The sequence below is a fragment of the Microtus pennsylvanicus genome, chromosome 19 (assembly GCF_037038515.1).
Source record: "Microtus pennsylvanicus isolate mMicPen1 chromosome 19, mMicPen1.hap1, whole genome shotgun sequence".
Classification (NCBI taxonomy): Eukaryota; Metazoa; Chordata; class Mammalia; order Rodentia; family Cricetidae; genus Microtus; species Microtus pennsylvanicus.
In genome coordinates, this window is record NC_134597.1 from 35,735,333 (window position 1) to 35,746,217 (window position 10,885).

Below are 10,885 nucleotides of genomic sequence, written 5' to 3' on the forward strand. Positions count from 1 at the left end.
ATGATTAGGGTAATTTCTTCTCGGTGCCTGTATTTTAATAGCATTGACCCTTTGGGAAATTCTGTTTTACTTCTGCTTTGTACTTTGAATGGCCAGCTTAAAACTCTTAGCTCTAATATTCTGCATCCTGAATGCTCTTAGTTGTCTGTGGAATTGAGCCTGCCTACACACTCTCCTATTCTTGATTTATAAATAGGTTCAGCTGCCAACAATTACACATACTCTATTTTTCGACGTTCCTTAAGGAGGCTTCAAGAGGGTAGGTGGCTTTTACTCTTATAAAGTTATCTGGAAACAATCTCTACTTTCCACATGGGCCTATTTGGAAGGACGGTGATGACTCCTGGTCACCAGAGCCCAAGAAACAATCTCCAACATGCAGAGTAAATCTAGTATCCAATTTCTAGCAGATCGTCATAGGGACAGGCCTGGGAGCAGCTTGTGCATGTCAGAGTGTCTGTACCTGCACACTTTGTGTCATCCACGGCCATGCATGGTATACAAGATCTTGTGATGGAAACATTAAGATGACAGAGAAAAGGGAGACTAGCGGGGCCTGGAAAGATGATGAATGCATAGTCACAGATATGATTAAAGACTTAAGGTTGAAGGAAGGAAAGAGCACTGAATGTACCAAGACACATTAGACCTGCCTGACAAACTGGAAGGGAGTCTGTGAGCGAAAGCTGCCTAGGTTAACTGGCTGGCAATTTCCTTTCTTGGCCAGCCTGGAACTTGCAATGGTAAGTAATACTGAGAACTATATAAAAAAAATTCAGTCATGGCATGTTATTTATTTCTTCACATAAAGCAACAGGCAAATGAGTTAAAAAAAAAAAACACCTCTTTTACAGATGTGGGCAATGGAACAGAATGAATGAGGAAACTTGTAACTTGTCCCTTGTCCGAGTAAAAAACTGGGCTCCCAGGCCTCACCCTGCACTCACTCTTTGCCAAGGAAGCTAATCAAGTCTGACTTGAATTAGCCCCTGGGGTCATCTCTTCAGGTAACACCCCCGTTTTTTTTCACCCCAAATTCATGGTACTAGTTTGTATTCCCCTAAAGCATAGCCCAGAGTTCCTGGACAGTATGGTGCAGCAGATGGGGAACGCCAATAGTCGGGGATTACAGGGTAAAACTAAAGGAAGCACCCAGGGATGAATACGGAACTAGAGGTCCGAACGCATGACTCTATAATTAGGACGTAGTGAATGTGCAAGAAGTTCCCTCCGTAGGCAACCTTATAAAAAGAAGGAAGGGAAGGCAGGTAGGAAGGAAGGAGACTAAGAAAGTAAGCTGGGCAGGCACTAGCTCGGTCAGATCTTTTTCACGTAGCCTGCGGCAGTATCAGGCTGAGGAATCCGGTTGGACCAGTGGGGGGCTCCACCGAGCTTCGTCCCCGGGAGCAGCTGACACCCCACTGGGGAAGGTTTGCTGAAGGACCCACAAGGACTAGTCCCCGAGGCTACTAACATCCTTGGGTCTTTCTAGGGCATTATTACCAGAGCAGCCTCACCCAGGTTGAGTCCTCCCACCTTCATTTCCTAGACTGAGCGCTGGACTCTTCCCCTGGGGCAACAGGGTCTACGGCTGTTAGAATTCCTAGAAGCCTTAAGAGGCTGCCTAGTTTTGGAAGTTAGCATCCCCCAAGAGCGCTTCGTCTCCCGCTCATTCACTAGTGGGTTACACAGGGCCCGGCCGGGTGCCAGCAGGACGAACGCCCCCTCACCATCCCCGCCCACTTAGGAGCAGGGCCCCATCCCAGTCCTGCGAACCCCGACTGACCACAGGACACGTGGGACGAAGAGCTGGAGCTGCTAGGGGTGGCGGGGGGTCAGTCAATGGCAGGCAGGCCCGGGGAGTGGGACTGAGCTGTTTCGGGACCTCTGGGATACTCGCCTGCCCGCTCAGCCAGGAGTGGGGCCGGTGAGTCAGATCTCGAGCACCCGCGGGTCGGGCGGGGGGTGGAGGGGGGTAGGTGGCAGGTCAGGAAATGACATCATAGGCCTGTGCTCGGGAAGGGTGGTCTGTGCCCGGCGGGGGCGGTGGTGAGTGGGGAGGCCGCAGGCGGACCGTAGCAGAGCCGGGAGCCCGGGGCAGGACCCGGGCCCCTTCCTGGGGGCGTTTCCTGCCCAGTCCGCCCTCCCCGGCCTCTCCCCGCCCCCTCTCCGGGCCGCTCCTTGTATGGTCTGGGCGCCTCTCTCCCCGCCCCCTCCCTCCCTTCCCTCGCGCGTCGTCCCTCCCCGCCTGGCTAGAGGCTGCTTGGGACCGGGACGCGGAGTCCGTGGACTCGGCGCCGAGCGGTCATCCGAGACGCGGCGCTCACGCTCCTGCCCGCGGTGAGGCGCGGGGAGCAGCTCCACCGCCCCAGGAAGGGGACTCTGGGAGGCGCGGGTGGGGTCACCGAGGGAGCTCGGACCAAGGGGTGTCAGCCCGGCACGGCGCAGCGTAACCTGACGACCCACCCCCAGCAGCCCGGCCTGGCCATGGCGGCCCCCCGCCCGCCTCCCGCGATCTCCGTCTCCGTCTCGGCCCCGGCATTTTACGCCCCGCAGAAGAAGTTCGCCCCGGTCGTGGCACCGAAGCCTAAAGTGAATCCTTTCCGGCCTGGGGACAGCGAGCCTCCTGTGGCAGCCGGGGCCCAGCGAGCACAGATGGGCCGGGTGGGCGAGATCCCCCCGCCGCCCCCAGAAGGTATGCGGCTGGGCTTGGGACTCCCGATCCCACTCGAGCGCCAGGTCGGGGTCGGAGGTTTGGGGACTTTGAGGTTGTCTGGAAAGGTTGTTGCGAAGGGGGCTGGGCGCAGCCACCCTGTCCTGAGCAGATGTTCTTACCTCATCTTGGAACTCCTGGCTAGAAGCCAGAACCCTTGGGACTGTTCCAAGTCTCCCGCCTGGGGGTGGGAGGCGGGAATGTGGGCCAGGAATCTTCCCCTTTGGATCCGTTCTCTGAAGTGTAACGGGTGCTGCTTGGTTCTTCAGCCCATCCCCGGCCTTTCTCGACCTGCTTCTCTTAGGGCGTCCTGAGCCCCTCGTTATGGTCCGCACACTCCCTGGGATGCAGAAAAGAGTTTTTGGATCAGGGGGTTTGAACTGTGCTGAGCAGAGGAGGAAAGAGGGCCGGTACTGATAGCCTTCTCTCTCCTTCCTACCTAGACTTTCCTTTGCCCCCTCCTCCCCCTATTGGGGAGAGCGACGACTCGGAGGGTGCCCTGGGAGGTGCATTCCCACCTCCGCCTCCCCCGATGATCGAGGAACCATTCTTCTCTGCTCCTCTGGAGGAGGACATCTTCCCCTCCCCACCACCTCCACTGGTGGAGGAGGGAGGGCCTGAGGCCCCCACCCAGGTCCCATCGCAGGTAGGGAGGTCTTGGAGGACAGCTTTAGGTGAGGTGGGGTGGGGGACACATTTGTGTAGCGGAGAGGAGCATTTACTCTCCCCCCATGGGTTTGGGATGACAAGGGAAGACTGGGATGGTTGCTCTGACCCCTGACCCTCCAGCCCAGGGAGAAAGTGAGCAGTATTGACCTGGAGATCGACTCTCTGTCCTCACTGCTGGATGACATGGCCAAGAACGACCCCTTCAAAGCCCGGGTAAGGGGCAGGATAGTAGAAAAGGCTGGGGCCCCCCCGAAGGAGAGGAGGGGATATAAAGAGGGGGTGACCGCCCTCTCTAAGTGCATTCCCCTCTGTTTCCCTTTGCAGGTGTCACCTGGATATGTACCCCCACCAGTTGCCACCCCATTCGTTCCCAAGCCTAGTACCAAGCCTGTTCCTGGGGGCACAGCACCCTTGCCTCCTTGGAAGACCCCTTCTAGCTCCCAGCCTCCACCCCAGCCGCAGGCCAAGCCTCAGGTCCAGTTTCACGTCCAGACTCAGGCCAAGCCCCAGGCCCAGCCCCAGCCTGTGTCCTCCACTAATGCACAACCCCGAGGTCCCCTTTCTCAGGCTCCAACTCCAGCACCTAAGTTTGTTCCAGTGGCTCCCAAATTTACACCCGTGGCATCCAAGTTCAGCCCTGGTGCCCCAAGTGCACCTGGGCCACAGCTCAATCAAAAGTCAGTGCCCCTGGAAGCTCCCTCTTCGGTGGGCACAGGATCCCCCCAGCCCCCAAACTTCACCTACGCTCAGCAGAAAGAGAAGCCCTTAGTTCAAGAGAAGCAGCACCCAGTGCCTCCACCAGCTCAAAACCAAAACCAGGTGAGGAAACCGCAGGCTGAGGCCAGGGGCTGGAGCGGGACACAGAACGAAGGGGGGGTGGGGTAAGAGTGGCGAAGAGGATTAGGGGTACCAGAGTGGGTGTGGCAGTGGGAGAAGTGTGGGGTTATCTGGTGGGGCAGAGAAGGTTCTTCTGGAGGACGCCTAGTACTAGCTGGGGCCTAGATCAGTAGACAGAGCAGCAGGGGCCTAAATTAAGCAGAGACAGCATTCACTTGTACCTTCTGCCCCAGAATGTTAAGGGGAACATGAGATCTCTAACCCAACTTTAGTTTTTCCCATTTTTGGGCCTTGACTTCATCCCAGCGCTCCAGACTTTTCTGAGCCCTTTCGTCGCCCGAGGGCACAGCTAGAGATTAAAAGTGTAGTCAGCCCCGGTACACACCTGTGGGCCGGTGTCAGCTGACTGCCAGGTTCTGTGTTCTGTACTCAGGAAGCTGGGACCGGGGCAGGAGCGAGGTTCAGCTTTCCAAAGTCATGGGTCTGGAGTAGAATTTCTATCCTGTTTCTCACAAGCTGTCAAGTTGGGTGAACTTTGAGTCCTCTTCTTTTTTGACTCTGTCTGAAATAACCAGCGACCCCAAACAGTGGTGGTGAAGAGCGAGCTTATCTTCTTAGTCAAGCACATAAATGCTCGAAATAGAAATAGACAGCACAGTTGTCTGTTAGTTCAAGGGAAGAGAGCTTCTGAGTTGAAGGGACCTGGTGGTCATCTGACCGATTACTGTAAATGCCTGTGTGTCTTCAGACAGCGTAGGAAGAAGTGTTGCTGAGTTCCTATAGCTCAGAATCTCAGAGTTACAGGGATTTGAAACTAGGAACCAACATGGGGACTGGCAAGTTAGGAACAGCTTTGTGAGGTTGGTCTGCCTTCAAGTATTTAAGAACTTGAGAAATCAGAAAGGACCAGGCATAGCACTTAGGTAGGAATAGCCTGTGCAAAATTCAAGAGTATGAACATGGGGAGGGGCGAGGAGGGATCGGGAGGGCTGGAGAACAGAAAGCAGAAGGAGGTTCCTATGGGAAAAACTTGGAGGTGTACTTGAGATTGGTAAAGAAATCTCCGACAGGGAGCTTGCGCATGCTAGAGCATCACTGTTGAGTGTGTGGCTTGGCCAGGAGGACTGCTGGAAGCACTGCTTTTTGGAAGTTTTCTATAGTAATTCCAGCCGAGATGCATAATAGAGGTAGGGAGGTCTGTGACCCAGGCGAGTTCACTCCTGGGCCACAGCAGCGTTAGTTGCAGTGAGAAATAAGAACCAGGGATGAGAGCTGTTCCAAAGGAGGAAGGAGACCACTGATTAGCAACAGGGGTAGGAGGCTCAGAGCCTGGGGAACGTCGGGAATGACGGTGTTACAGACAAAATAGAGAAGTGCCGAAGGGGAAATGGTTTGGACGGGAAAAGGAGGGGTCCAGCTGTCAGCACGTTGAGCAACAGGCTTCAGGCGTACTTGCCTTCAGCTGCAACTGTCATTCAGCTACTGTGGGACTGTGATGTGGGGGCAGGCCTCAAGCCAGAGGTGTGCGCATAGCCATACATACCAGGAGTAACTGACACGTCCTTCAGGAACTCCACAGTAGGAAGTGAAAGGCCTCAGGAACCTTGGGTCAGGCAAAGAGAGTGGAGTCCCAGGATGGGGTCCTTAGAGGTTCATGAGGTGGCCTTGGGGTTCTTTGTGGGTTGAGGGAATAGGACTCAGATAAGCAGAGACTTGACTTTTAGGACTTCGTAGATGGCCTTGGGACTGTTTGTGCCCTGTGGCAGTGCCAACGTTGAGTGAGCTGTTGGTGCAAACCTGGAATTTGGTAATGTAGCTTGTTCTGAAAGTTTGGCAGTGAAGCTGGTTATGGTGGCCTGTAAGTCACAGCATATAGGAAGTTGAGACAGGAGGATTGTTAAATGAGTTCATGTCAGACTATAGTCTCTCTCTGTGTCTCTCTCGTGTGTTGTGTGTGTGTGTGTGTGTGTGTGTGTGTTAGGAGCTTCAAGTTAGGGGAGAAGAGTCCAGGTATGCAGGTATGCAAGAGGCAGGAGCCAGCAGGGAAGAATCCCTGAGAGCAGCAGTTGACCTCCGAGGCACTGGAAGGAGCAAGGACAGGGTGACACACAGTGTTTGGTTGGAAAGAAAGAAGGATGAGGGAACTTAAACTGGCTAGCTGCCAGGCATTTAAGGGGTGAGGTCATCGGTGAGTGTGATGAAGGGGGCCGAGCTGTTTATTGGGGGCTCAGAGGGATGGAAAAGGTTTGGAACAGCTGCTGTGGGGAAGGCAACTGGGAATCCGGCAGAGCCAAATACCAGCTAGAGAAGCTGGGGCCAGAGAGTTGGAGGGCGTGGCAGGTGCTGCAGTGTTTTGGGAGCTCTGCAGTGTTTGGCGTCTCCACCTACTTTCTGCAGTGTGGAGGCAGAAACAGGAAACAGGCAGTGCTGTGACCCAGGGTTAGAGACTGGGTCAGATAGCCTGGTGCGGTATAAGAGGCTTTTGTAGAAAGGGCTAGTACGAGAAGCCAGTCTAGGGACTTGATCGGCAAGGCACAAGGTCAGGTTGAAGTCTGGGACACCCAGTCCCTTCTGCTAGGCTGTTAGTAGTGTGGGTGATGAAAGGAGAGGTGGGACTAGTTGGAAGGGATCTTGAGAGCAAAGTGCTGATAAATCCTAGGTCCCAGCTACCCTGAGGTGGAAGATACTGAAGAAGAGACTTTTGAGGCCACAGGAGTTGATCAGTGACATTGCTGCTGGCGGGCAGAGGAGGCAGCAGCTGATAGCATCCTGCAGGAAGGACACAGGCACCCACAGGGAGGAGTGCGGTTGAATAGTTTATCCTTCCCAAGATGGCAACAGCCATTTATAGTAGCATTTACTAGAGAGCTAGGAGAAGCCAATTCCATTTTCCTGTCCTCAGAGGGCAGGGAAGGACGCCTTGAAAGAGGACAAAGGTGAAGCCTCCATTCAGGGACCCCCTGTTAGTTAAGAATAGGTGACTAAAGGAGTCAGTCTTAAGGACAGTGGCCGAGGTCAGGGGGAGTGTGACTTTCATGCTTTCCTTGGGACAGCATGGTAGGTGGAGCTTTGAGTACAGTTCTGGTGGAGGAGGACATGGTGAGGGGCTCCAGGGGCTGGAAGGGTGAAGGAATCAGCAGGTGATAGGGTCACAGTGTGCTGGTTGGACTTAGTCCTGCAATAGACTACACCCATGCAGAGTTCTTGAAGGAGTGTCTCAGGGACACGGTGGTGCAGGTCAGAAAGCCCCTGCTCAAGGTCGCAGGTTTCTGAAGCACCTTGTCCCTGTGCAGGGACATCCTTCCCCTCCCCAGTTTTTAACCCTCAAGATCCACTTCATAGGAGGAATGGGCTGGCCTGGGCGCTGGCCTTTGCATCTGTCCTGAAGACTTGCAGGGCAAGGATTGGGACCGGGTAGGCTACAAAACCCTCACTTAGCCTCTCATTGGGACGGAACCTAGGGTGTCTGAAGAGCTGAGGGTGGGCTCTCCAATAGCTTTTGAGGGCTTAAGCTATGCTCCCAGCCTCGTGGCCTCCTCATGCTGATTGGCTGCTCAGCAGCAGGTTGGATGGGTAGGTGTGTGTGTGTGTGTGTGTGTGCGCTTGTCTGGGGTGTGGGAGATGCTGTCTGTGCATGCTCTGTGAAGTTGGTGTGTGTCCTGGTATGTCTGGTGCTTTGGTGCCTTGAGCAACTGTAAGCGAGGTTCCCATTGCTTAGTTGTTCTGGTCTGTCTGGATGCCTGGGGTTGCAAGGGTTTGTGCTACATGGCTGAAGATGTCCCCGGTGTAGGAGATGTAGGTGAAGGTCAGCCCTGCCCCTATATTTATATGTGTGGTGCTAGGGGTCAGGGCACATATATAAACATAGGGGCAGCAGAGAGGAGCTTGCTGAGTCCTAGCATCGAGGGAAGGGGGTTGAAGCTTAGGTCTCAATCTAAAAGCGGTCGGCTGGCTGAGAGGAGTTAGAGAATATGAAAAAAGCACTGGGGTTTTTAGGTGCGCTCTCCTGGAGGCCCAGGACCCTTGACCCTCAAGGAGGTGGAGGAGTTAGAGCAGCTGACCCAGCAGCTGATGCAGGACATGGAGCACCCTCAGAGGCAGAGTGTGGCAGCAAATGGTGAGTCTGCCACCCACTCTTGGGGCACACCGTCCCTGCTGCTATGTGTTGACTGGGCATGAACTTCCAAGAGCTCTTGGGATCTTCTGTCCTTTTTGCCGAGGTGAAATTTTTTGATCTTCCCAGAGTCCTGTGGCCGATGCAGTCAGCCACTGCCCCGCGCCCAGCCTGCAGTTCGCGCGCTGGGACAGCTCTTCCACATCACCTGCTTCACTTGCCATCAGTGCCAGCAGCAGCTGCAGGGAGGGCAGTTCTATAGTCTGGAAGGGGCGCCCTATTGCGAGGGCTGCTATACCGTAAGTCTGGGCTGGGGCTTCTGGCTGGGGTGGGGCTGGATGAGCCTTGGAGACTCTGGTTCCCTCACAACCTGCTCTGTTCTTTCCCAGGAGACCCTGGAGAAGTGCAACACCTGTGGGCAGCCTATCACTGACCGCATGCTGAGGGCCACTGGCAAAGCCTACCACCCACAATGCTTCACCTGTGTGGTCTGTGCCTGTCCCCTGGAGGGTACCTCCTTCATTGTGGGCGAGAACAACCAGCCCCACTGTGTCCCTGACTATCACAAGTGAGAACCTATCATTTCTTTTTCTTTTTTTTTTTCTCTGTTGATCCGTGTTTTGTTTGGTAACCAGGCTGCCACCTGGCTTCAGGTCAGCGACAGACCATAGATCTTGCTTGCTGGCCACAGTTGTGGCCATAGGCTTCTTCTATGTGAGCTTAGGCTCCCTTGGGCTTCTGGGGCTGAACAACAGTTCAGCAGTTGGTCCTAGAATAGCTATGTTCACATTTAGGCTGGGTTCTCAAAGTTCCTTCGGAGCTTAGATGCTTGGAGTACTGACTTCTCCCTAGAGCAATCACAGTTCTGGGCTGGAAGGCAGAGTATCAACATGTAGTACAGGATGGGAAAATTGTCTCCACCCTGGACAGTATGCCTGGGAGATACATGTGCAGCATTTTGTGTGCGTAACTAAGATTCCTGGCCCCTCTGCTTTCTCTAGAGCCAGGCTGGAGGTATGCACATGTAGTAGGAGGTGTCTTCTGTCCTCCTTTGGGGTTCCTGCCAAGCTGTATTATGGGTGGGGCATGGGTGTGGAATCAAACACCTGTGACAGAGGTGTGGGAGATAAGAGACTGTGTAAGTGGAGAGGCAGGAAATTCTCTCGATAAGGGCCTGCTGTGTGCGCCTTTTGGTCCTTTGGCCTTTCTTATGAACTTGCTCCACCTGGATATGTGAAGCCGACCCTGTGGCCATGCAACCTATGCCCCCTTACCCTGTGCCCTCCTGGGGGCTGAAAGCCCGAGGTGCCTGGATCCACTGAACCCTCTGGGCCTGCTTTCTGACCCTGTAGGCAGTACGCCCCAAGGTGCTCTGTCTGCTCTGAGCCCATCATGCCTGAGCCTGGCCGCGATGAGACCGTGCGCGTAGTCGCTCTGGACAAGAACTTTCACATGAAGTGTTACAAGTGTGAGGTCAGTTGTCCCTCCTGTCTTGCAGAGGTCACTTTGAGCCTTGGAAAAACTAAGAAATTTTCCGACTGGAGGGAGGGAAGAGTGGTGGGTTTGCCTGTTGATGTGCGCTGTGTATGTGTGGGCTGGGCTGGGGGTGTTGGAGGAGGTTATAGTAGTGAGAATCAGTCAGAATGGAGTTGAGATAGGATGGGATAGTCTCCAAACCTGTAGTGGGATGGCAGGGGGTAGGTTCCGGGAACTGCCTAGTCCCACCTTTCCGGTAGGAAAGGCCTGGTAAGGAGCAGGGAAGGCAGCGTGGTCAGGAAGGTAAGCAAGCTCAGAACGTCAGTCCCAAACCTATGGAACACTTGGACTTCCTACTTCAGATGGAGGTGGAGTGGCGCAGAAGGAATCTTCCTGGCCAGGGTCCCGCTTACCCTTCCTCCTTTTCAGGACTGTGGGAAGCCCCTGTCCATCGAGGCAGATGACAACGGCTGTTTCCCTCTGGATGGCCATGTCCTTTGTCGGAAGTGCCACACTGCTAGAGCCCAGACCTGAGTCGAGGATGGGCCTCCTTCCAGACCACAGGTCCATTCCCCACTGTGGGCCACCCACACTGAGACCAATCCTTGCCTCTGCTCTCCCTACATTCCAAACCCCTCCCCAGTATCTCAAGCGCCCTGACCCAGGGCCTCAGCATGACCTAGAGGTGCTGAGGCCCCAGCCCTGGGCTCCACCTCCTGTCTCTCTTGCAGGATTGCCCAGTCCTCCTGAGGTCCCCAAACCAAGGGTCGGTCACCTTTAGTGCCGCTGCTTTCGCTGCTGCACCCAGGCCCTTGGCTGGCCTAAGCAGCCTATGCAATGTGCTTGCTGAGGGCGGGAGAAGCCCTAAACTCCAGCAGCCTGGACACCCACCTTGCCCTGTGCTGCTAGGTTGTGGCCACAGCGAAAATTATAAAACCTCATTTTCCAGAATTGCTAGTACTTGCTTCTTTGATAACACTTCAACTCCTGGGGTTGAAATAGAGGGACTTGGGTGGGGGGTTGGGGGGAGAGATCACGGGTAGGGATGAAAACTCAACTCTTGTTTATTTACAAAA

The 10,885-nt window shown here is 54.7% G+C and overlaps 1 protein-coding gene across 6 annotated transcripts; it reads left to right on the forward strand.

The window, feature by feature from the left end:
* Window positions 1-1,412: 1,412 nt before the first annotated feature.
* Zyx (zyxin) lies at window positions 1,413-10,760 on the forward strand. 6 transcript variants are annotated; one of them, XM_075953514.1, is made up of 10 exons: window positions 1,413-1,927; window positions 2,476-2,695; window positions 3,157-3,359; window positions 3,503-3,595; window positions 3,707-4,201; window positions 8,216-8,336; window positions 8,463-8,632; window positions 8,723-8,901; window positions 9,686-9,806; window positions 10,239-10,760. In XM_075953514.1, the coding sequence occupies exons 2-10, from the start codon at window positions 2,488-2,490 to the stop codon at window positions 10,341-10,343; spliced, it is 1,695 nt and encodes a 564-aa protein (XP_075809629.1). In that variant the 5' UTR covers window positions 1,413-1,927; window positions 2,476-2,487; the 3' UTR covers window positions 10,344-10,760. The 6 variants fall into 6 exon arrangements, with proteins under 6 accessions (XP_075809629.1, XP_075809627.1, XP_075809628.1 ...); XM_075953512.1 differs by having other exon boundaries at window positions 1,909-1,927; window positions 3,503-3,594; window positions 3,703-4,201; XM_075953513.1 differs by lacking the exon at window positions 1,413-1,927 and adding an exon at window positions 2,031-2,340.
* The last annotated feature ends 125 nt before the right edge of the window (window positions 10,761-10,885 follow it).

Bases quoted from the DNA above. Each gene is read 5' to 3' on its own strand.
- Zyx (XM_075953512.1), top strand. From the start codon at position 2,488: ATGGCGGCCCCCCGCCCGCCTCCCGCGATCTCCGTCTCCGTCTCGGCC. The intron at 3,595-3,702 runs GGTAAGGGGCAG...CTGTTTCCCTTT, and splicing joins AACGACCCCTTCAAAGCCCG to GCAGGTGTCACCTGGATATG. The intron at 8,902-9,685 runs GTGAGAACCTAT...CTGACCCTGTAG, and splicing joins TGTGTCCCTGACTATCACAA to GCAGTACGCCCCAAGGTGCT.